This window comes from Arvicola amphibius, chromosome 2 (assembly GCF_903992535.2).
Source record: "Arvicola amphibius chromosome 2, mArvAmp1.2, whole genome shotgun sequence".
NCBI classification, from domain to species: domain Eukaryota; kingdom Metazoa; phylum Chordata; class Mammalia; order Rodentia; family Cricetidae; genus Arvicola; species Arvicola amphibius.
The window spans coordinates 24,961,805-24,985,654 of NC_052048.2; the positions used below are offsets into that span (position 1 = coordinate 24,961,805).

At 47.4% G+C, this 23,850-nt stretch overlaps 1 protein-coding gene across 8 annotated transcripts; it reads left to right on the plus strand.

The window, feature by feature from the left end:
- Window positions 1–4,173: 4,173 nt before the first annotated feature.
- On the plus strand, window positions 4,174–23,547 carry Pex5 (peroxisomal biogenesis factor 5). Of its 8 annotated transcripts, none has more exons than XM_038318450.2 (16): window positions 4,174–4,246; window positions 4,827–4,993; window positions 5,559–5,594; window positions 5,896–6,028; window positions 6,199–6,330; window positions 14,131–14,236; window positions 14,690–14,780; window positions 15,169–15,279; window positions 15,475–15,570; window positions 15,940–16,059; window positions 20,173–20,316; window positions 20,439–20,509; window positions 20,913–21,125; window positions 21,442–21,607; window positions 21,901–22,058; window positions 22,198–23,547. In XM_038318450.2, exons 2-16 carry the CDS (start codon window positions 4,847–4,849, stop codon window positions 22,397–22,399), a joined length of 1,926 nt encoding a protein of 641 aa, XP_038174378.1. In that variant the 5' UTR covers window positions 4,174–4,246; window positions 4,827–4,846; the 3' UTR covers window positions 22,400–23,547. The 8 variants fall into 8 exon arrangements, with proteins under 8 accessions (XP_038174378.1, XP_038174377.1, XP_038174380.1 ...); XM_038318449.2 differs by lacking the exon at window positions 4,174–4,246 and adding an exon at window positions 4,340–4,499; XM_038318452.2 differs by lacking the exon at window positions 4,174–4,246 and adding an exon at window positions 4,340–4,499 and having other exon boundaries at window positions 15,964–16,059.
- The last annotated feature ends 303 nt before the right edge of the window (window positions 23,548–23,850 follow it).

A 23,850-nucleotide genomic window follows, 5' to 3' on the forward strand; every position in this document is an offset into this window, starting at 1 on the left:
AGATCCTTCCAAACGTGCCTGTGTGAAGACCGGACCTTGGTTTTTCTATTTCTAGAGTATGGAGACTACTCGTATTTCTGCATCTGTCTAACTAAAATACGGAAGAAACGTAGCTGGGGGTGGCTCAGTGCTAGGGCACTTGTATAGCAAGGCGAGGCCCTGAGTTAGAGCCTCAATTTCTTTTTTTTATTCTTTTAAGACAGGATCTCTCTACATAGCCCTAGTTGTCCTGGAACTCATTATGTAGTCTAGGCTACCTCAGACTCAGAGAGCTGCCTGCCTCTGCCTCCTGAGTGCTGAAATCAAAGGTGTGCAGTGCCACCTAGTCTGGCTGGATCCTCATCTTGACAACAGCAACAGCAGCAGCAGCAGCAGCAACAAAAACATGGTAGGCTGGCCTCGAACTCGTGATCCTCCTGCCTCTGCCTCCTTCAGCAAATCCTACCTGAGTCGAGCCACCACAACCAGCTCAAAAACAAGCTAACGCATACCCCTTCAATAGAAAAGAATGTGGGCTTGAAAACACACAAAGACATTTGTTTATGCAAGTGAAACTGTGTACATTATTGGCACTTAAAGGACACAAACTACACAAAGTTATATCATGAGCTAGATTTCGTTACTGATTAGAGAATTGGCCTAGGGATCCATGGCAGGGACAGAGCTCATGTCTGAAAAGGAGGGTAACGGGTTAGACGTGATGTCACATGTGTGCAATGCCAGTTCTCAGAAGGTAGAAACGGACCAGGAATTCAAGGCTAGCCTGAGCTACATGAGAATGATCATAATGCCCCTCCCCCCCAGAACTAGACATAGCAGCTCATGCCCCATGATCCCAGCACACAGGGTGCTGAGGCAAGAGGACTGCAGTAAGTGTGAGGCTGGCCTGGGCTACACAGTGTGGCCACCACAAACATGAAAACAAGCCAAACACAAAGGCAAGTGTAGTATAGCCTAGGCTATAAGAATATGGATGTGGGTTGTGGTGGTGCATGCCAGCAGGATTTAATAAAGGAGGCAGGGGCAGCAGGATCATGAGTTTGTGGCCAGCCTGGGCTCACATTTAAAAGGGGCTGGAGAGATGGCTCGGTGGTTAAGATTACTGATTGCTCTTCCAGAGGATCTGGGTTCAATTCCCAGTATCCTTATGGCAGCTCACAACTGTCTATAACTCTAGGATTGAACACCCTCACACAGACATACAAACAGGCAAAACACTAATTAAAAAAAAAAGAAAAAGAAAAAGAAAAAAAAAGGACTATGAACTCTGAAACTGAAATTTCTAGGTCAGAGGTCAGCAAAGCAGGGCCTGGCCTGTTCCTTGTTTTTGCATAGTCTAAAAGCTAAGATTTTTTTTTTCTAGACAGGGTTTCTCTGTAGCTTTAGAGCCTGTCCTGGAACTAGCTCTTGTAGACCAGGCTGGTCTCGAACTCACAGAGATCCGCCTGCCTCTGCCTCCCGAGTGCTGGGATTAAAGTCGTGCGCCACCACCGTCCGGCTAAAGTTGACATTTTAAAGCACTTTTACTTCAAAGTCAAAAGAATGGTATGCCACGAAAATGATACAAAACTGTGACTTCAGAGCTCATAAGAACTTTGACTGGAACTCAGCCGTGCTGGCCCACGGCTCTATCATGAAAGGACAGCACAGCGGAGAAGCCGGGACAGACGACGTGGATCCAGATGTGCTCATTGTTTGGCTCTTTACAAACGTTGATGGTACTGGCTTAGGTTCAAATCCCAGCTCTTAAAACTCGTATCACAATCCTGGGCATGTCTCAAGGTTTCTGAGTCTCAATTTCCTCACCTGTTAAATGGGGACCGCGTAATATTAATAGTTATTAAGTGGATTACATAAGTCAATACTTGAAAAGTGTTTAAAAGCACAGCTGGTATGTGGCAAATGTGTCTGAAAATTAGAGAACTTCAGCCTGTTGAATTTGCTAAATATTAAGGAACATTTACCTTTATTTTATAAAAATTATTTCTTTTATGGATAAATGTATGGTTTTAAAGTTGAACTTAGAGATTTGATTTAGAACCTCGACAAGGGGCTGGAGAGATGGCTCAGAGGTTAAGAGCATCGCCTGCTCTTCCAAAGGTCCTGAGTTCAATTCCCAGCTACCACATGGTGGCTCACAACCATCTGTAATGAGGTCTGGTGCCCTCTTCTGGCCTGCAGGCATACACACAGACAGAATATTGTATACATAATAAATAAATAAAATTTAAAAAAGAACCTTGATAAGGTAAATGTCAAAATATTAGCACCCACATAACTTATCTAGTCTTTCCCCAGCACCTCTGGGGTTGTGGGCCAGGCTCTGTGAGAAGTCTTTGGCTTATATCAATACTTTAGGATCTACAAGAAAGATCTCTCTCCAAGTCTGGGAGGCAGAATTGTACATGGGTCAGTGTCTGGAGTTATCAAAATGTGGGGTGTGTGTGTGTGTGTGTGTGTGTGTGTGTGTGTGTATAGAGGTCAGAGGACAACTCTCAGAGGTAATCAGTTCTCTCTGCCACTTTGTGGGATCAGGGGATTAAACTTAGGTCATCAGGCCTGTGTGCAAATGCCTCTACCCGCCGAGCCATCTTGCCAGCTCTGTTTGAGTGGATTCTGACTTCCTAGATGCTTTATTTCGGGCGAGTCTTATTTGTAAAACATGGTTAGCGATATCTTTTTCATAGGAGTATTATGAAGATTATGATGATTAAAAGTGCTAATGTTCACCAAGTGTTTAGGGTAACACTTGGGGTTTAACAGGCATTTCATAAAGCTTCAGTTATTACACCCATTCTCCCAGGAGCGTGGCCTAGTGAATTACTGCTAATCAGTTTCTAAACGTCCTAGCAGAGCAGAAGGTTATATGTGTTGTGTGCTTTGAGTGCTATTGGGAGATGCTTTCCTGTTTCTCTGATGTTCTGAAATTCAAACATCACATGCGTTCCTTAAACACTGCTTTCTCCAGAAAGCCTCCTGTTTATAGTGTTCATCTTCCAAGAGGGTGTCCTTTTCTTGTTGGTGCGGTCAGTTTATGAGATGCTAGGTTTTTTTTTCTTTACAATGGTAGCTTGGGAACGGTGGGGACAGCCAAGGGCTGGGATTTATTGTCAATAGGAGAATGGGGTTAGAGCCTCTGAAAGATACCGACAATGTCCCAAAGACAGAAATATTGCACAATATTCTGCCTTGTTCAACACTAGTTTATAAGGGCAATTTCTAGCTTCCTAGGGATGAATTTAAACATCCCTTATTCCCCCAATGAAGGCTACCTTTGCTGCAAAGATCAAGCCTGCCCCAGGGCGCCACCTGCTGACTATCTCGGCTCCCGCATTCCTGGCTGGGACGGTCTGGCCTTGCTAGCCCTAATCTTAACCGAGCCCACCTAAAGGCACTCTGTCCCCCTCCCCTTCCCTAAAATGTCAGGGAGTCCCTTGGTCTGGGACCTAGGTGAGATCGCAAGGTTTGTTTCCCAGTGACCTTGAGGTTTGGCACCCAAGCCAGGCTCTCTGGCAGATGGTGGAGCCTGAGGCTTAGGTTCATATTCCCTCCTCAAAGGTATTTCTTGCCACGTTCTCCCTGCTTGGAGGAATCAGGCCATCATGACCTTGACCAGTAGAGATGCTGGAAGGAGAGGAGTGACTCACCGCACCGGCCCCATCCATTACCGGTTTGAGGTCTTAGAATGCGTAGGACCCTATTTTAGTCGCCCGAATTTGTCATCATCCGGCGCTATTTTCCTCATTACACAGGCACGGGAGAGAAACTGGGGGCAAGTCTCTGCCTCCCTGGAGGTTGTGACGCTGTCCAGGAGCACAGCGGTAGGGGGTCAGATCTACAAGGCCGAAGCAGGTCACAGGTTCTGTTTGGGCGATTTAGAGAAAGAGAAGACCCAGGAAAGAGAGCTGGGCCTTGGACTCTGCAACCCTGGTTTTCCGCAAAAGCCCTAGAAGCCTCTCCTGGCTCCATTCCTCCGCATTTTCCACAAAATAAATCCTGGCGTTCTAGGGACCGCTCGAGCGCTGCCCGTGCCAACTGCCCAGGACTTCCTCTTTAAGGCTCTTGGCTCCGCCCCTCACGCTGCGCCGCTGAAGGCCCCGCCCCCTCACCCGCTTCCGTTGAGCAGGGCCGCAGCGCGCCGGTCCGGGTCCCTTTAAGGCCGAGCCCCGCCCCCTGGCTCCCGCCCCCTCCCCTCCCCCAGCCCACCCCGGGTGGCCCGGTGGGTCCTACCGTGCGGCCCGCGGCGGTGAGCATTGGAGCCTAGGGGGCGCGGGGTCGGGCCCCGCGAGTCTCCGCTGCTGCGGTGGCCTTGCGGGGCGGGGGCGGGGCCAGCGGGACAGGGGGGCGCGGGGCGCTGGGCCCGGACGGGCACGGCGGGTGAGGGGCTCAGGTGACGCGGACCGGGATCGGGTCCCTCCGCGCACCCCAGACTTGGTCCAGGTGTACGGTCGGCGGCGTTCCGGCTCTCCCTTGTCCGGTCAGAGTCCCCGTCTAGCCGGGTTGGTGACGTCTTTACCCGTGCTCCCCAGGGGTCCGGGCCCATTTGTCTGGCTGCAGTGGGCGGGTGGTGTGTCTGAGATGCAGTTGTGACAGCTGCGGGAGGACCCCAAGCCGAAAGCCGTGGCTTGGAGTGGGGAGGCGGGAGGAATCAGACTCCCCTTGGGCTCCGGACACAGCTAGGGGTTAGCCAGCCGCAGGTCGTCTGGCCCCGGAGGCCTGGTACCCCCCATGGGACCGTCGTGGGCCCACCTGCTTTAGATAGGGGCTGGGGCGTGCGTTGGGAAAGTCTGGCCCTGGGACCACAGTTCTAATCTTCTGTCCATCAGGGAGCTAGCTGGTGGTCACCATGGCAATGCGGGAGCTGGTGGAGGGCGAATGTGGGGGTGCCAACCCGCTCATGAAGCTGGCCACCCACTTCACCCAGGACAAGGCCCTTCGGCAGGAGGGACTGAGGCCTGGCCCCTGGCCCCCAGGAGCCTCGGCCGCGGAGACGGTGAGTGTTCTCAGCCCAATAGCTGCTTTCTCTGTTGTCAGACACTGGAGTGAGCAGTGTGCATCTTTACACAGATGAGGACAACTATGTTGTGTGTGTGTGTGTGTGTGTTTGTTTTTTGAGACAAGGTTTCTCTGTGTTGCTTTGGAGCCTGTCCTGGAACTAGCTTTTTTTTTTTTTTTTTTTTTTTTTTTTTTTTTTTTTTTTTTTGAGACGTAGCTTTGTAGCTTTGAAGCTTATCCTGGAACTCACTCTGTAGTCCAGGCTAGCCTGCCTCCCGAATGCTGGGATTAAAGGCGTGCACCACCACCGTCTGTCTTGGAACTAGCTCTTGTAGGCCAGGTGGCCTCGAACTCACAGAGATCTGCCTGCCTCTGCCTCCCAAGTGCTGGGATTAAAGGTGTGTGCCACGGCCCGAGGACAAGTATTTTCTAGACAGAGAAGCTGAGGCTCTGTGAGGGCTCTTGGCTTGCCTCAGGTCAAGATTAGATTTAGAGTTGGGCTGTGCTGTGTAAGTCTGTGGCCTTTCTCAGTGTGTATATTGCCTCTTTTCTTCCTTTCTTAGGTTTCCAAGCCTTTGGGAGTAGGTTCTGAAGATGAGGTAAATAAAACAAGTTTCTTTTCTGCCTCTCTCCATGTTTTTCTTGTTGGTCCATGGTTTTATTTTTAAACCTTTAAACAGTCCACTCATACTTCACTTTGAACTCTCTTCACCAAATGAGATTTGTGTGCCAATCTTTTCTTCTACTCTTTTTGGTTTCCAAATTTACATATAGATTTTTTCTTTATTGTCTCCAGTTTCTGTTTTTCTTTCTGACATCAGTAGCCCCATCCAGTTGGCCCTACCCCTTTGCTGAGGCCCCCTGATCCTAACGGCTCATCTCACCGTCTCTTTACAATAGTTGGTGGCAGAATTCCTGCAGGACCAGAATGCATCCCTTGTATCCCGTGCCCCTCAGACCTTCAAGATGGACGACCTCCTGGCAGAGATGCAGGAGATTGAACAGTCAAGCTTTCGCCAGGCTCCTCAGAGAGGTGGGGTGAGGGCTTGGTTCCGGGAAGGCCAGTGTTTTCTGTGCATGGAGGCCAGAGTGCTCCATCCTTTGATTTTGCTGGTATCAGCAGACTAAGGAGACAAAGGAGGTGGCATCCAGGAGCGACGGGTGCGTTTCTGTTTTCTTTAGTGGTCTCTTGTCTCTCTGCAGCCCCCGGTGTAGCAGACTTGGCCTTGTCTGAGAACTGGGCCCAGGAGTTTCTTGCTGCTGGAGATGCTGTGGATGTAGCTCAGGATTATAATGAGACTGACTGGTCTCAAGAATTCATTGCTGAAGTTACAGGTGAGGCTTGTGGGGAATCGGTACTCGTGATGGAGCGTTGGAAGGTTCTGATCTGAAGTCCTGACTCCTCTTAGGGTCTGAGGTGATTTGGACTGTAATGACTTTTCTAACTTAATTTGTTTCTGTGGGGTGTTAGATGTGACTTCTTGACGGGTTGTAGGGAATGAAAACATTAAAGAGAAAACCGGGTTTGAATGAAGAAAAAAGGAGGGGGAGGAGGGAGAGCGTGAGAGAGAGGAGAATGAGAATATGAATGAGTGCTTAGGGTCTGCCTCTTCCCCAGAACCTTGTCGGCTTTAGTCTAGTGGAGAGGAGCTGGAGATCGGATGGTCCTGGAAGAGAGAAATCGTCACCGTAGCATCTGGGAGTCTGGCATCCAGCCATCTTGAGTAGAATTGGGGTCTGGGAAAGTAGGATTGTGGGGTTCAGAAACTTAAAGTGTAGCTAGGCCATCTGTGTAGCTGTAGGTTTCTCATCTGTAGATTGAACAAATTGTGGATGGAGAACGTTTGGAAGAATATACATACCTTTTGAGTCTTTAGACAGGCTGTTCTCCAAATCTCTACATAACTGAGATCTTCCTAGGATGGCCTCTTAGGTATGAACCACTGTGCCAGGCCATTTGTGTGTATGCGTGTGTGTGTGTGTGTGTGTATGTGTGTATTTATTATTTCCTAATCCACGTAATTACTATATACATAGCATTTATATTACATTGGGTATTATAAGTCATCTAGAAATGTTAAAATAATGGAAGGTTGTGTGTGGGTTCTGTGCAAATAGATCATTTCCTATAAGAGACCTGAATCTTCAGCATTTTGTGTCTGTATGAATTCCAGGAATCATTCTTTCATGGATATTGAAGAATGAATAGGTTTTGAGGGGAAAGACCATCTCTGATGATAAGAACAATATTAGTTTCTGTGTATTACTGTGTTCTGAGCTCTGTGTTGAGTGCACTGAATATGTTGCTTATTTAAGCTCCATGAGAATCTAAGTTCTAACTATTGTTTCTAGAACCACTTTACAGATAAGAATATTGAGTTTTTGAGGTAAAGTAACTTGCTTATGATAGCACTATATCATAGTATTGTAAGTGATTTAGTTTTTTGTTTTTAATAGAATAGCTTATATTTATTCTTAGGCATTTTCATACATGTAAACAGTTTATCTTGATTGTATGTAACCTCAGCTCTCTGGAAGAACTCCTGACTCCTCCCTCTACCCCATCTAGATAACCTCAACATGCCCTGCTTCCCTTTTGTATCCTTTCCTCTCTTTTCTTTTCCTTTCCTTTCTCTCTCTCTTTCCTTGTTTCTCCTTTTTTGTTGATAACCCACGGAGTCGGTTAATGCTCTCTGTCAGAGGTCACCTGATCTCGCTGACTTGCTCTAACAGCTGAAATGAGTCCGTGGGTGCACTGGGCATATCATGTCCTTAAGACAGTATGTCACAGCTCCCCAATCCATCCTCTGCTTTCTACATTCTCTCCACCCCCTCTTCTGAGATTTCCCTTGGGCAGGGGGATTAGGATAGATGTCCCATTGAGGGCTGAGTGATTGATACTTTTTCTCAGCACTTTGACCAGTTCCAAGTCTCCGTCTTCCCTGCTGACCACTGCAGAGAGAAACTTCCCTGGCCAAGGTTGAGGGCAGCACTGATCTATGGCCTGAGCGTAGATATTCAGGAGGTGTTTGACAGCACACATTGTTTAGCTTGCTCCCTGGGGTGTGGTGGGGGTTTTGACTGGGAACCAAGCTGTCATTGTGTCTTGCCAGGCCTGTACTTTATGTTCTTTCTCTCTTGGCTACACACTTAGTCTCAGCCCTGTATGGTCTTGGGGACATCTTCTGCTCACTGCCTCCCTGCGGATTGACTTTTCTTCCCCATACCTATCAGACTAGGGCAAAGGGGAAGGGCAGTCTTCAGCCTTCTTCTTCCTTACTGCTCACTGAGAGAAGCACTGTTTGTTTCTTTTGCTTTGAGAAATCCAAGGATGAGAAGAGATAGGAATGGAGAAAGTTACAAAGATTCTAGCCTTTCAGGCAGTCACGGTGTCCTGAACAGTTGAAGGCTTTTGATCTAATGGGACCTGGTTGGCTTCTCCTCTGACCATTTCTTGTCTCCTGAAGGTAGGGCTTCCTCTGCGCACAGGAGGAATGCTCAACCACTAGTGTAAGCTGCTCCAGACACCCTTTCCTCAAGTAAGGTGCAGACAGTGCTCTAGGGAGTGCTTTAGTTTTAAGCACTCCCTGCTAGGCGGAGGTTTGGAACCCTCTTACAAAGTGTTAGTAGGAGACATGATACCTAGGTGCCATACTTTTTGAACTATTATTCCAAAATCTCGATTTTAGATTACTCTCAAGTCCTCCCTGTGGAATTGCCTCAAGTCAAAATTTGAGCTATACAAAGACCTCTGCTGGACAGGGCCTTTCAGGTGTCCACATAAACCTTAACCTTAAGTGATACATCTGAGTACAGAGAGACTTCTGTTGGAATGGGTGGGCATTAGTCATTTCTATAATTTAAAGCTAGCCGACAAAAATACCAAAACAAAAACGAAACCGTTCGTGCAGCTAAGCACAATTGAGCCTGAGTTTATTGTAAGTAATTGCTTCCTGCCTGTGGAAGCCTCCCTAGCTCACAGCTGAGAGCAGCCTTAGGAAACATGTCGGACCTGCCTCACCTGTTTGCTGCCTTTGGAGAGCTCGGCTGTTTTGCACATTCGTTGGCACCTGTGCCCACTTCCCAGAGGCCTGGATGTGGGCACCTGAGGTTGCTGTGTGAAACTGGGCTCTGTAAAATTGTCCTATTGTAGTAGGCCTGTGATAGTGAGTGTATGGATGGATGGAGATTTAGGAGCAAAAGCTAAAAGAAATGGATTTTCTAGGAACTTATATTTTATTTATTTAAAAGGTTTGTTGTTATTTTATGTGTATGGATCTCCTGCTTGCATGGCTTTCTGTGTGCCACATATGTGCATTACCTGCAGAAACCAGAAAAGGGTGTCAAATCCCCTAGCATTGGAGTTTGAGACTGTTGTTAGCTGCCAAATGGGGCCTGGAAATTGAACTCAGGCCATCTGGAAGAACCCTTTAATAAGCCAGTGCTCCTAACCACTGAGCCATCTCTGCAGCCCCAGGATTCATGCTTTAAAATGGCTTTCTCAGTGCTTGTAGCTGATATGTTAGTGATATAAGTTAACTGTTGTTTTATGGATAAATAGATTTGAGACAAATTATTTTATACTCTTTAAGGTCTTATTAATTAATTACTTTTTTGGTATTTGTGAGACAGTAATCTCACTTTTGGATGCCAGACTGGCTTGAATTTGGCTGTCTCTGCTGACTATTAGGATTACTGGCATGTATCCTTATACCTGGCTTATTTTGTTTTGTTTTGTTTTTGTTTTTGAGAAAAGGTATTACTGTGTGGTTTGAGCTGGCTTTGAATTCACATCTGCCTCTGTGTCCCAAGTGCTGGGATTATAGGCACGTTTTGTAGGTTCTTGTCTTTTAAATTCCCATGTTTAATATTCTAGAATTATTCAAAAAGGAACATTGAAGTTCATCTTTTTATTTTAGTTGTTTTTTATATGGAAAATTTTATAGTCTTGCTGGTAATTGTGAAAAAATAAATAAGTAAACAGAAAACATAGAAGAAAGTTTTGTGTTTCTACCTCAGTCTCCCAGTGGTAATCAGGAGATCCACTTTGGTATAGTCCCTAGCTCATTGGTTTTCTTCAGTTTTACATCTGTGCGTGAACAGTATTATGCAACTTCATCAGATGTGTAGATTTGCATAAGTACCGTCCTAGTCAAGAGCTAGTACATCACCATACAAGACTCCCCCTCCCCCTCCCCCCCCTTCTCCACTTTTGGTCTGTCACACAGATGGAAGCATCTGTCGTGTTTTCTGGCCAGTCTGCATCTTGTGCTTACTCAGATCTGGAGATGAATACAGCCCATAGGTATTCTGAATTTAGACAGACTCACTTGACATACTGTGTGTATTAATCAGGGTTCTCTAGAGGAATAGAAACTTATAGAATATGCATGCGTGCACACACACAGACACACACAGACACACTCATAGCTGGGCGGCCAGGACGAACAAGCAGGCCCCCTCCCTCCTACAATAGGGGGTTTATTAGAGTGGTTTACAAGATGTGGCCCATCTAGTCCAACAATATCTACCAGGAGGCCTAAGAATCCAGTAGTTATTTAGTTCATGAAGCTAGATGTCTCATCTGGTCTTCAGTATATGCCACTATCCCAACGACTAGGTTCTAATGCCAGAAAAGGAATGGGCTTGCCAGTGATAAGGAGAGCAGACAGAGAGCAAGCTTCCTTCTTCCGTGTCCTTTATGTAGGCTGCCAGCGGAAGGTGTGGCCCAGATTAAAGGTGGATTGTCTCATCTCAAAAGATCCAGATTAAAAAGTAGGTCTTCCCATTTCAAATGATTTAATTAAGAAAAACTCCCTCACAGGTGTACCCCGCTTCTTGGGTTTTTGTTAATTCCAGATGTAGTCAAGTTGACAACCAAGAGCAGCTATTACAGTGTGTGAGGTTCATAGAGCAGCTATGAAATACCATCTTGTACTGTATAGGAAGGGTTGTAGGAAGCAGTGGCAGAGGCGGCCGGTGATAGTTCTTCCATGATTAGAGGAGGAGTGTGGAATACAGGAGCCACAGTCTCCCTGTGATGTTCTGTCAGGTGCCCTCCCAGACAGTAACGCTAGCAGTCCCCCTTTGTTTCTTATCTGTTTTATAGATAAGGAAGTAGAAACTTAGAATTTAACAACTCTAAAATCCACAGTGAATGATGTGTGGAGTTGGGGCTTGAGTGTGGGTGACCCTGGGCTTCCTGGTGAACCTACACTCTTCTCAGAGCCCGCACTGCTTAGGTAGGGAGTTCTGAGTGTAGGAGATGTGCTCAGGGAGAAGGATGGTGCAAACACGAATGTGACTCCTAGGCCGCTGGTCTCACTGTGCTTATTAATGTGGCCAAAGACAATCACTTTGTCTCCTTTGGCCTTTGTTGCTTCAGTTTCAGGTGTACCCAGGTGGATCTGGTTTTCTGTAATGATTTCTCAAAAAAGTTTGTGAGGCCAAATGTTCATTTGGTTATTTTGTCTGATTCCTTTGTTGGTCAAGTTCCCGGTGCCGGGCAGTTCCGGGTCTTGAGAGCAGTATGTGTGACCCAGAGACAGACTGTCAGGTTGCTGTCGCTATTACTATTACGTGTGGTCCTGAGACAAGCTGTGTCAGGTTGTTGTTGTTATTACTATTATGTATGGCTCAGAGGCAAACTGTGTTAGGTGGTTGTTACTACTGTTTTGAGCTGTTGGGGATTGAACTCACCCCCTTTCAAATGCTAGGCAGGAATTTAACACTGATGTGCACGCCTAGCCCCGAATTATAGCAGTTTAAGGATGATGCTTCTCACCTGTGTTTCTTTCCGCTGAAGTGTGGTGTGCATGTGATTCGTCCGGGCACTTTAGATTTTTCTTTGTTTTGTTGTTGGCAAGAACATTCTACAGAAATGGCTTGTGACTTGTGGTCTCGGGACCACTCACAGCCCGAGTGAGGGTAAGGAGGGAATGGAGAGTGGGCAGTAAAGAGTGGTTCTTTTCAACAGACCAGGACTACAGAGCTGGGGTGTTACTGAAGTCTGCCTCGATAGTAAACATTTGATTTTCAGTATTCACACGTAAGCCACAGTCTAGTTATAGTAAGGGAAGAAGAAAAATGTTACCTGCAGGATCTGAGGACAGAACCTGCAGTTGTTGAGGGTTCTTGAAATAAAACACAGGATCTGTAAACCTAAACAGTTGCCAACCATGCAGTTTTTGTTTCTTGAGACAGGATTTCTCTGTGTAGCCCTGGCTGTCCTGGAACTAGCTCTTGTAGACCAGGCTGGCCTCGAACTCACAGAGATCCGCCTGTCTCTGCCTCCCGAGTGCTGGGATTGAAGGCGTGCACCACCACCGCCCAGCTCAACCATGCTTTTTTATTACATTAATTATGCACGACTTCCTCCCATTAGTTGTGTGATCTGAGAGCCTTGATTCTTTTTTTTCTTTAAGATTTTAACATTATTTTCTCAGATTTTGAGATTGCTTTGTTGAAATTATTCAGACTGAGTCTTAGGTAACGTGGGATGTAATCAATACAAAGGGCATGAGGCGCCTACTCAGTGTTAAAGCCGACAGTCAGATCTTCTGGGACAGAAAGATGGGGACAAAGTAGGAGGCCCAACCTGGGCTTGTGCCTTCTCTGCTACCTCGGCAACACAGTGAACAATCTGTTCACTGCTTGGCAGGGCAAAGTTCAAGGAGTTGAGAAACAACAGTTCAGTGCCCTTATTCAGTGTTTGTTCCCGTGTTCACAGTGCCCTTTGTCACTAGAGTTTCTAAGATAACTTTAGAATTTGACTGAAAAACATGGCCTCTTGAAATGAATCAAATGGCTCATGCCCATAAACCCCAGCTGTGACTGAAGATCTTGAGATCAAGGCCAGCTTGGGTTACACAGTGAGTCCTTATCTTAAAAAACACCAAGCAAAGTCGTGTGATGGTGGCGCACGCCTTTAATCCCAGCACTCGGGAGGCAGAGGCAGGCGGATCTCTGTGAGTTCGAGGCCAGCCTGGTCTACAAGAGGTAGTTCCAGGACAGGCTCCAAAGAGAAACCCTGTCTCAAACAAACAAACAAACAAACAATTAAAAAACAAAACCAGCGACAGCACAGTGACCGGAGCCAGAACAGTGTTTACCTGTGGGTGTAGGGCCTGCGGCATCCGATGAGGATGCAAGCACCCCTGAATTTTCCCGGGTGGGGTTGTGAGTGCTGCGGTGTGTCCAGCTTTGGCACATACTTCTTGTATAGTTTGTAAGGAAGCCCTGATGGTCCCTGCTTCTGAGGACTGTAGACTTCAAGGAAAAGGATTCGGAAGGATGGGGAAGGGGAAGAAAGAAAAAAGAGGGAAGTTTGGTAATAAAGGGTGTGTGTGTGTGTGTGTGTGTGTGTGTGTGTGTGTGTGGCTGGGCATGGTGGCTCCTGTCTTTTACCCCAGCCATAGGCAGGTAGATCTCTGAATTCGAGGCCAGCCTGATCTATGTAGTGAGCTCCAGGACAACCAGGACTGCATAGAGAGGCATCCCAACACCTTCATCCCCCCAAAGAAAGGGAGTAAATGTGATCAATACTCTGTTTGAATGTGTGGGAATGGTGTATGGAGGCCCTAACTTTGTGTAGCCGATATATATACACTAATAAAGGCTTTAAAAGTTTTATTTTATGTGTATTTTTTTCCTACATGTGTCTGTGCCCTACTTGTGTGCTTGGTTTCCTTAAGGTCAGAAGAGGACATTGGGTCTCCTGGAATTAAAATTACTGTCTGTAAACCACCATATGGGTTCTGGGAATTGAACCCAGGTCCTCTGGAAGAGCAGCCAGTGCTCTTACCCACTCTAAGCCCTCTCCACCGACCCTCCTTTACAGATAGGCTCTTTCTATAGCCTGCAGCTTTCGAACCTCTGGTTTAGCCTTGGGATTGCTCTGTTCTTTCTTGATCGCCCTTAGAAGGTCTCCTGTTCCCAACTCTCCATAAACTTCCATTCAGCCCCCTTGGGAATGGCTCAGCCACCGAAGAGGCTGTTGGGGTTGTTAGAGTTCTCAGGGATTCTACAGGGTTCTGTTTGCGTTGGTTAGGTTAAGAGGGTCAGTGAGTCTGTATTACTTCTTCTTTCTCTGTCATTACCGTGGAGCCTTGATGAGCCCACAACTGCTCTTTGCAGATCCCTTGTCCGTGTCCCCTGCCCGATGGGCTGAGGAGTATCTGGAGCAGTCTGAGGAAAAGCTGTGGTTGGGAGAGCCGGAAGGAACATCCACCACTGATCGATGGTGAGTCCAGTGTCTTCCTGGATGCTGAGAAGAGAATAGTTTGAGGCAGTTTTCCCAGCCTCGTCCCTCCACATTCTACACCCACATCCAGATTGCAGTTTTTTCTTTTCTACTTCATTTATTAACATCGCCGCTAGCGTTCTTGGTATTTCACCTATTTGTAGTGATCCTAACTGTTTCATAGGGAATTGTCAGTGGCTCTATGCACCATGTTGCCCTGAGCACCTGCTCTCTTCTCCCTCCCTGAAGAGCTGTGTTCGGCAAAGGAGAGGGTAAAAAGACTTCGCAGCTTCCACTGAGATATCTCTTAATCGTACCTTGGAGCTTGTAGCTCCTTATGGTAGTAGTATAGGATTATTGTTCTTCCCGCTAGGAATTCTGTTTGCCGTAGACTGGGATTGGGGAAGAGCATGGGCAATGGGGTGGGTGACTTGGTCTTTCTTCCTCACCCAGGTACGATGAATACCATCCCGAGGATGATCTGCAGCACACAGCCAGTGACTTTGTGTCCAAGGTGGACGACCCCAAATTGGCTAACTCTGAGGTGAGTCGCCTCCTGCTGTGCTCAGCGGAGCTGGGACTGAAGGCAGAAACCTTCTTCCCCCACCATACTGTGCTGTAAGGGGGATGAGATTCTAGAACTGTCTCCCCTCCGGAGAATGGAGACTTGGGATCTGGCTGCATCGCCCACTTCTCCCTCATGCTTTATCTCTAACCTTTGTCTTTTCTGTGCCTTCTCAACTCTAGAGGCAGAAACCCTGTCTTTGATCTCTGCTTCTCCTCCCCCCCCCCTTCCAGGGCCTTTAGCATTATCTTGATGCAGCTAGAGATGGTCATAGGGAGGGTCAAGTGCAGGGTCTCCTTGGGCATAGTTGAGAGTGTGCACCTAGAAGTCCTGTCCCAAGGTGCCTATGTGTGTCTCTGTGCCCCAGTTCCTGAAATTCGTGCGGCAGATTGGCGAGGGGCAGGTGTCCCTGGAGTCCGCTGCAGGGTCGGGCCGAGCTCAGGCAGAGCAGTGGGCAGCAGAGTTTATGCAGCAGCAGGTAGGACACTGTCACTCCCCAGCCCGCCTCAGGCTGCTGCCCAGGGCCGGGTCAGTGCTCAGTGGGAAGGGATCTAGAGTGTGAGCGGGTGGGGAAGAGTCTGAGAGCATCCAGGCTGGTGGTATTCAGTGGTTTTCAGCCACTCTGTGTTACTGGGAAGCTGATGGAGGTGGTACTGATCAGCCTTTGTCACAGGGCACCTCAGAGGCCTGGGTTGATCAGTTCACAAGATCAGGAAACAGCACGTCTGCCCTTGATGTGGAATTTGAACGAGCCAAGTCTGCTATAGAGGTGAGAACAGCTGGTGTGGACACAAGTACCCCAGGGCCGGGCCTTCCCATGAGAAGCATGGCCTTGTTAGTGTCAGAGGTGATAGACATTGGCTCATAGTGTGCTGGATCATTGCTGTCAGGATCGCGTAGGTGTGGGCCAAGTGCTTTTTACAAAATGCAAAGTTTTGGACATCATTCCAGATTCCTGCATCAGAATCTGGGGGTAGGATTGGAGAATTTACATTTTACAAAAGCTTTGCTGATGATTGCTGAATACATTGAAGTTTAAGACCTGTTGCCCTAGGGACACATGGCAGTAGAGTGGAGGAGGGAGGGTGGGGTGGTCATGAAGCCTCTCCTTTCTCTACCTGCCTTCCCTTCCTTACAGTCTGATGTCGATTTCTGGGACAAGTTGCAGGCAGAATTGGAGGAAATGGCAAAACGGGATGCTGAGGCGCACCCCTGGCTTTCTGACTATGATGACCTCACGTCCACTTCCTATGACAAGGTAGGAGCCCCTGGCTTTCCGGGTTCTAGAATTTGAAGCCTTTCCACGCTGTTATGTTTTTGAGCCTACGTCTCTGAAAAGAAGTCTGGCTCCTGCTGTCCAGTGACTGAATGTGTACTATGTTCTCGAGAGTAAAGGTTCACAAGAACACCTTTGCAAATCCGACAGTGACATAATGCCTGTGAGGGAGGCTCACACAGGATGTGCTAAGAGCAGATGAGTAGGCCTCTTGGAGAGCTGCACTGGGACAATTTATCTGTAGACGGTGGTAGTTGATGGATCATCCCTGTCTGTCCATGCTGTGACACATACTTTGTTTTTTTTTTTTTGCTCATGAGTTCAAGCTACCCCCCTCCAAATCTGGGGATCAACCCAGGGGTGGTGTGCGCTAGGAAGGACTAGCTATCCTACTGAGCTATGCCCTCAGGTCTCATTTAAATTCTGATCTCTTCTTGTAGGAACCAGGCTCTTGTCCCAATTCAGGGGTTCAAAGAATCACATTAAATAATTTAAGTAATAGGAAGATTTCTCAGTAGTCTGTGGTGAAGATGTTTGGATCTTGTATGTAATGTGTGCTTTTAGCGTAGATGTCTGTGATTCTTCAGTTGTCTCTCTGTGAATTGATCTGCTTGTGAGTTGCAGGACCGCTGGGGATATGGCTGATAATTGAGCCTCTGGGTTGAAGCATGAGAGGGAAGGAAAAGAATTGCTTGGTTTTCAGGAAGACAGAATAGGAACAGAATAATACCTCTTTCTCAGCTCAGCTGTGGAGGAGAAAGAACCAGATCTTGAGATGTGATGCGGGGCAGTGGCGGTGGATGTTGACACAGGGAGCCGTGCAAAGACAGGAGACACCCAGGGGACTGTCAGAAGGCTAGAGCTTGAGAGCCTCAGAGAAACTGCTCCAAGGGAAAAGGCACTGTTTTGTTTCCATCCTTTCTGGGCTCGTCCAAGAATGGTCTTGTGTGGTGCACTGAGGACCGCTGACTTCTAGGAACCTCTCCTTGTATTTGGCCACAGTATAGATTCTTCTTATAGGACAACACTTTCATTGTCCTACGTTAACAATTTGATACGCTGTTAACTTATAATTGGCATTTCCATACATTTGAAAATTTGAGATATAAGTACTACTTTCATTTGGGTAATATTTCCTCTTAGTGTCGATTATTCTGGCATTTATGACCTGCTACACAGAATAACTTTTTAAGTTAGAAGCTTCATTTAGCACTTATTCTTCCCGTATCTATGACATGCTGGGCCAAATACACCTTTAAAATTAAGAGCTTGAAACTATAACAAGGGATCTAGGCATAGTGATGCCCAGCTGTAATCCTAGTACTCGGGAGGCTGAGGCAGGCTGACTATAAAAAGACGAGTGTAGGTTAGTGAGATTGTGTTTCAAAACAAACAAAAACTATAATTAAGTTATTAGATCCATGAATTCTATTAAATGTCAGTGATACCTTGAAATATTGCAGAACTAGGCTTAGAAAAAGTTATATGGATGCTTCATAAGAATGCTCCACGTTATTAATCACTAATAGTGAAAAGTTAAGATCTCTCTGTCCATAAACTAAGTTGTACTGAATTGTATGGGGTACTTTAAAAGGGTGGATATGAGCTCATTGTCAAATATATCCATGGGTCATTTTGTACATTTTACTTGTTGTTTATTTTTTTGCTTGTGTCTGTGGTGTGCACATGTGTGCTGAAGCCAGCTATTAACATGGGGTGTTTTCCTTAGTGCGTTCCACTTTCCTGTCTGGGGCAGAGTCTCTCTGAACCCAGAGCTCACTGACACAGCTCTAGTCTAGCTGGCCAGCTTGCCTTGCAGATCTCCTCTCTGACTGGATCACCACGCCTACCTGCTTTTTATCACAGGAGTTGGGGATCCGAACTCTGGTCCTCCTGCTTGCCTGCAAGTGCTTTATCCACGGAGCTATCTCCTCATCCCTCTTTATCCTTTTTTAAAATTAAACATTTTTTTTATTGATAACCTTTAGATTTTTCAGAGGCTGCATATACTTGTGACTTAAAAAGACGTGTACAGTGTTGCTGAAAGAGTTTCTGTGGCACTGAGACTCTGAAGCACTGCTCTGTCTGCAGTGGGATCCTGTGCGGTTTTGGACCAGCCCAAGGCAGGGGGTCAGACAAGATGACTGGCTGGCTTCGAGCTTTCAGGATGCGAAGCGACGCTCACTGCACTCCATAGGCTGTGAAGGGTTCCTGAAGAGTATTCTTTTTCCATCTGTGCAAATATTTTATTGCACAAGGGAATAATAGTTAATTCCTCTTTGAGCAGTAATTGATGAGACCTTAGAAATGGTAGGTAACGGGGTCTAGAGGTGACTCGTGTCTGAACGACAGTGGCATTCATTTGTCACATTGTCTGCTGAAGACACGTGAGAACCTTCATCTCTGCTGACTGCTACACACAGCCATTGAACCTTAAGGAAGTAGCTCCAATCACCATTAGTGAACAGTGTTTAAGGCTTTTATAAGGCTCTCAGTAGCTTTGAGGCATAAATTATATTCATTAGGAAATTACATTATATGTGATGTGATAACATTCTCTGTAAGAGTGGCTTAAAGGGTGGATTGATGATGGACAGTAGTTAAAATTGAATGTAAAAATATTTATTCTGTTGAATTCAGATGATCTAGAGCCTGTGGAATAAATGAATTTGCTACTCATTTGTAAATGGTTTAGTGACTGAAAATGGTTTTAGCATTTTTAAATGGCTGGAAGAAATTAAAAGAGTAATACAATTTGTAATACCTGGAAATTAAAACCTAAACTCCAGTGTCCATGAGTAAAATTTGATGATGATACAGCCGTGCGCATTGCTTACGTACTGCCCTGACTGCGTGGCCCTCCTGTGGTGGAGTTGGGACATTGCAGTAGGACCCACAAGGTGTGCCGTCTTTATTGTCTGGCCATTTACTGAGAAGGCAATGCTATCCCTTGCAGTAGGGTCATTTCTGAGTTTTTAATGTTTCCCAGCTATCCACGTGACATGTTCCCCTCAAATCCATTTCCAGCAGTGAGTCTCATGATTTGGATCCCGCTGCAGTTGTTGACTGTTCTCTGCAGCTGATGACTTGTGGTTTAGGATGTAGCGCTTCTGGCTCTTTGTTTCACAGTGATGAGCAAACGGGACAGCTTGTCTGTATTCTGTCCAGTTTACTGCTGAGTTCTCTGTGTCTGCTCTGTATTTGAAACTGTGGTCACCAAACTGTCTGGTGACTATATATGGTTTTAGTTGTTTTTTGTGGTAGTAACTGTTTACGTCCCCCGAAGGAATATTTTATTTGCCCAGAGCCTTGTGGCTTACCAGTGGTTTTTGACCTTGCCGTATTATCTTCTACATCATATCAAATGTCAGTTGGGAAAACTTTTTAGGGGCACCCTAACTTTCTCATTTGAGACCCTCCCCCCAGCTGGAAGAGAGCAGTGTCTTGTAGAAGCCTTCTCTGCTAGCCATATTTTGGGGTCCACATTGTATTTAAAATCTAGAAGCCCAATATGGTGGCTTATGTCTAATGTCACTACTTGGGAAGCTGAGGCAAGAAGATGTGAGTTTGAGGCCAGCCTAGGCAACATAGCAAGACCCTGCCTAAAAGTCAAACAAATGGACAAAAAGAGAGAAACTTAGTTATGGGGAATAGATTAAGCACTTCTGATGTACCCAATCAGTTGGGAGAACCTTGCCTTGAAGGCAGGGCCTCTGACTCATGTTGCACTCCCCCATCTGCCATCACACTGGGAGTTGGGGCTCCGAGAAGAGCTTTCACTGCGATCAGCGGGTGCTGTTGAGAGGCGTGCTCTGTTTGGTGGCAAGAAATTGAAGATACAGAAATGCAGGTGTGTAAAGACTTCCTAAAATAAGTTTATAATCTCAGCATAGGTACTTAGAGTGTCAGGCAGCTTCTCAGCCACTGTAAATAGGAGATGGCAGCTGAGTTGGTACTCACCTTTGCTTTGTTATGGATGGTTTTCATAATTCGGAGACTTTGATACGCCTGTGTGGCTACTGTTTTCCTAGCCGTGCTGCCCTGACTGGATTCTCTCTCAGAAGTCCCCTCCCCCATCACTTCCCTTCCTTCTAGGGGTACCAGTTTGAGGAGGAGAATCCCCTGCGTGACCACCCTCAGGCTTTTGAAGAAGGGCTGCGACGACTTGAGGAGGGAGATCTGCCCAATGCTGTGCTGCTTTTCGAGGCTGCTGTGCAGCAGGATCCTAAGCACATGGAAGTGAGTGGGGCTTTGTCCAGGGCCCAAAGAGGCATGCGGATGGGGTGCAAGCGAGATGGAGAGTTGGGGAAGCCAGTGGAGGGGAGATGCAAAGTCAATGAGAATTGTCAACTTCTCTCTAGGCTTGGCAGTATCTGGGTACCACCCAGGCTGAGAATGAGCAGGAGCTCCTGGCTATCAGTGCCCTGCGGAGGTGAGTGTGCCACTGTGAAAGATGTAGGTCTGCAAGTAGCCGGTAGCCACTGGGCACCAGAACCAGGTCCTTGTCTTTCCTGACCGTTGTTGGCACAAAGGAACCTGGGAGATTGTTCCTAGTCAGACGGCTCAGCGATGGCTAGAGGAGTGAGCAGAAGGCTTGATTCGCATCCTTCGTCACTTTTGACTGTATTTGTGGGATCCTGGTTGGTCTTCGACTGCTAAAACTTTGCCTTCTCAGGTTGGGATCTTTAATATTGACTTGAAGTCCAGAGGATTCTTCTCTAGGTTAAGCTGAGAGGGTAGAAGTCAGGCCTCCATCAATGTATTTGAAAGCTCGGCTGTGGACCCCTGGTGCTGAGGGCTGCTGGTGTCAGTCTGCTCATCTTTGTCCCCATCAGGTGTCTGGAGCTAAAGCCAGATAACCGGACAGCACTGATGGCGCTGGCTGTAAGCTTTACCAATGAGTCCCTGCAGCGACAGGCCTGTGAGACCCTGCGAGACTGGCTGCGCTACTCACCAGCCTATGCCCATCTGGTGGCTCCTGGTGAAGAAGGGGCTAGTGGGACAGGACTGGGTCCCAGCAAGCGTGTCTTGGGATCTCTGTTGTCTGAGTGAGTGCATGGGATTCCTGGGATGAGGAGGGTAGTGTGAGTCCTAGTAAGAGCATGACCTTGCTCAGGGAGCTCTCAATATGCTGAGATCGAAGGGTCTAAGAGTAATGGTTTACCCACGGTCAGCTTGAAGGAGGTCAGTGTTCTACATGCAGTACCGTAAAGAGAGCAGGCTGCAAAGTGGGATTTGGGTAAAGAGATGACTGATACATTGACGAACCCTGGGAATATGGTTGCCTTTTTACAGGGCTGTTTGGAGGCTAGGAATACAGATAGACCATCTACCTACTGCTCTGCTTTTCTTCTCCTTACCTAGCTCCCTGTTTCTTGAAGTGAAAGAGCTCTTCCTGGCGGCTGTGCGTCTGGACCCTACATCCATTGACCCTGATGTGCAATGTGGCTTGGGAGTCCTCTTCAACCTGAGTGGGGAGTACGACAAGGCTGTGGACTGCTTTACGGCTGCCCTCAGTGTTCGTCCCAATGTGAGCCTCAGGAGGAGGGTTGAGGAGTCATTTGCGCTTGGGAGATTTCATGAAAGCCTTGGAAAGACTAGGAAATGAATGACATGGTGTGTGGGAGGGAATCAGAGGAAAACAGGAGCATATGGACATGGGGTGTGGGTCTGCTTGGATGACCCTGTGACCACAGTGGGAGTTGCTGAGGGCAAGAGGATGAGTTAGTAACCTACATTAACCAAACAGTGGCGAAGCAGGTGGCGGGATGGCAAGTTGATCCACGCCTAGCTCGTATTTCCAGACCTCTCTCTCTGTCCCAGGACTATTTGTTGTGGAACAAACTTGGGGCCACCTTGGCCAATGGGAACCAGAGTGAAGAAGCAGTGGCTGCGTACCGCAGAGCCCTTGAACTACAGCCTGGGTACATCCGGTCTCGCTATAACCTAGGCATCAGCTGCATCAACCTCGGGGCTCACCGGTGAGTGTTGGCTCCTTTGTGAGCAGATATACCTTGTCTTCTTTCTTGGCTTTGGTTCCTAGCATTCTGATCCTTCCTCCCCATGCCCCATGCACCCACTGTTGATTTGCTTACCTGCTCCCATTCTTCTTCCCTACAGGGAAGCCGTGGAACACTTTCTGGAGGCGCTGAACATGCAGAGGAAGAGCCGGGGCCCTCGGGGTGAGGGGGGCGCCATGTCAGAGAACATCTGGAGTACCCTGCGATTGGCGTTATCTATGTTAGGTCAGAGCGATGCCTACGGGGCGGCTGATGCTCGGGATCTGTCTGCCCTCCTAGCTATGTTTGGCCTGCCCCAGTGACAGTGGGATGAGCTGCCCTGTGAGTGTCTGCCTGGAGGGCTTCTTGCTCTGGGTGTGACTCCCACTCCTCCAGTGGGCCTACCAAGGGGTTGGGCTGATGACCACGAGCGGTACGACCTCTCAGGAGCTGCCTCGATGTAGGGGTGCATAGTCTGTGTCCTAGGTCCTACATAATTGTAGGGAATGAGCTGTCTCTGTCCCTTGGTAATTCAAGGGCTGTCTATCCAGCTACAGATCTCTTTCTGCTCATCATTGCCCTTTCTTGGTGCTGCTTTTTGGGTAGGACCCAATGACATAGGGAAATTGTTGTCATCGGCTGCCATTCATGATAGGGTCTACCACATTTGTAAGTCTCTCCTTGCCCTACTCTTACTGGGAATTGGCAACAGTCCAGCTTCCTTGGGCAGTGGTGTGTAAGAGTTCTCACAGTCGTGTGCCGCTGTGTGGGATGGGTATTAGCAGTTGGCCTGTTAACTGAAACGCTGATGTGTCTCCACAGATCTGAGCTTGGGACAGGTGCTCGTAGTTCTGTCAGTCGTGGGAGTGAGCTGGGATGCTCTGTGGTTGGACACTGAAGTAGTGGATGCTTATGTGGCTACTGTAGTGTCCTCAGGGCCTGGGCTCATTACTGCAGGGAGCATGGGCTATGAGGAGCAATGAGCCCAGAGTCTGAGGTGGGACAGCAGGGGTGTGGTCAGTACTGCAGTCCCCTCTGCTCCTTGAGAGACCTGTAAGCAGGAACTGAGCAAACTTGTAGCAAACTGGTTCAGAAGTTGTGTTCTTGCCAAATTCCCAGCCAAAGGAGGGTTCAGTGTTACCATAAGCCTTCTTGAAACATTTGTAGGGGATAGCATTGAACAGCCCCCCCCATTACCTCCACAAGGGGAAGATCAAGGGATGCCGAGGGAGCAGCTGGGTTCTTTTCCACTGTCCTCTGTGTGGGGAGACACACAAGCCCCCACAAATGACTGCTAAGCCTCTTGCCTTGTCTTCAGGAGCTAATGATCAGAGATTTTTTTTTTAAACTGCCATGGTCCCAAGGTTCCATCCTGAAATTTATTTTTCTTTGTATGCATATGTGTAAATGATATAAAAATAAAAGTGTAAAATATTTGTATGAAGAATAAATTGAGCTGATGTGGATAGGATTCTGCTGCTGGCTGAAGTTGGGGTGATGGGAGGCTGGTCAGTGTTTGGCAGATGGGTGTTCAGTTTTCCCTGCTCTGTCTTCTAAGTTCTCACTGGCGTACTGATTACTTATCCAGCCCTCCAGAAGTATTGAGTGCGAGCAACCTGCCAAGGTTCAGAAGTGTTTTAACACACACTTCCTTTCTCTTCCCTTCTTCCTTCCATCTATCCCTCCTTTCCTCTTCCTCTTTTTCTTTTTACTTTTTTCTTTTAAACATTTGTAGACTGGCATAGACCCAGGGGCTGCATGGCCCTTGAACACC

Bases quoted from the DNA above. Each gene is read 5' to 3' on its own strand.
- Pex5 (XM_038318450.2), top strand. From the start codon at position 4,847: ATGGCAATGCGGGAGCTGGTGGAGGGCGAATGTGGGGGTGCCAACCCG. The intron at 15,571-15,939 runs GTGAGAACAGCT...CCTTCCTTACAG, and splicing joins GAGCCAAGTCTGCTATAGAG to TCTGATGTCGATTTCTGGGA. The intron at 20,317-20,438 runs GTGAGTGGGGCT...ACTTCTCTCTAG, and splicing joins AGGATCCTAAGCACATGGAA to GCTTGGCAGTATCTGGGTAC.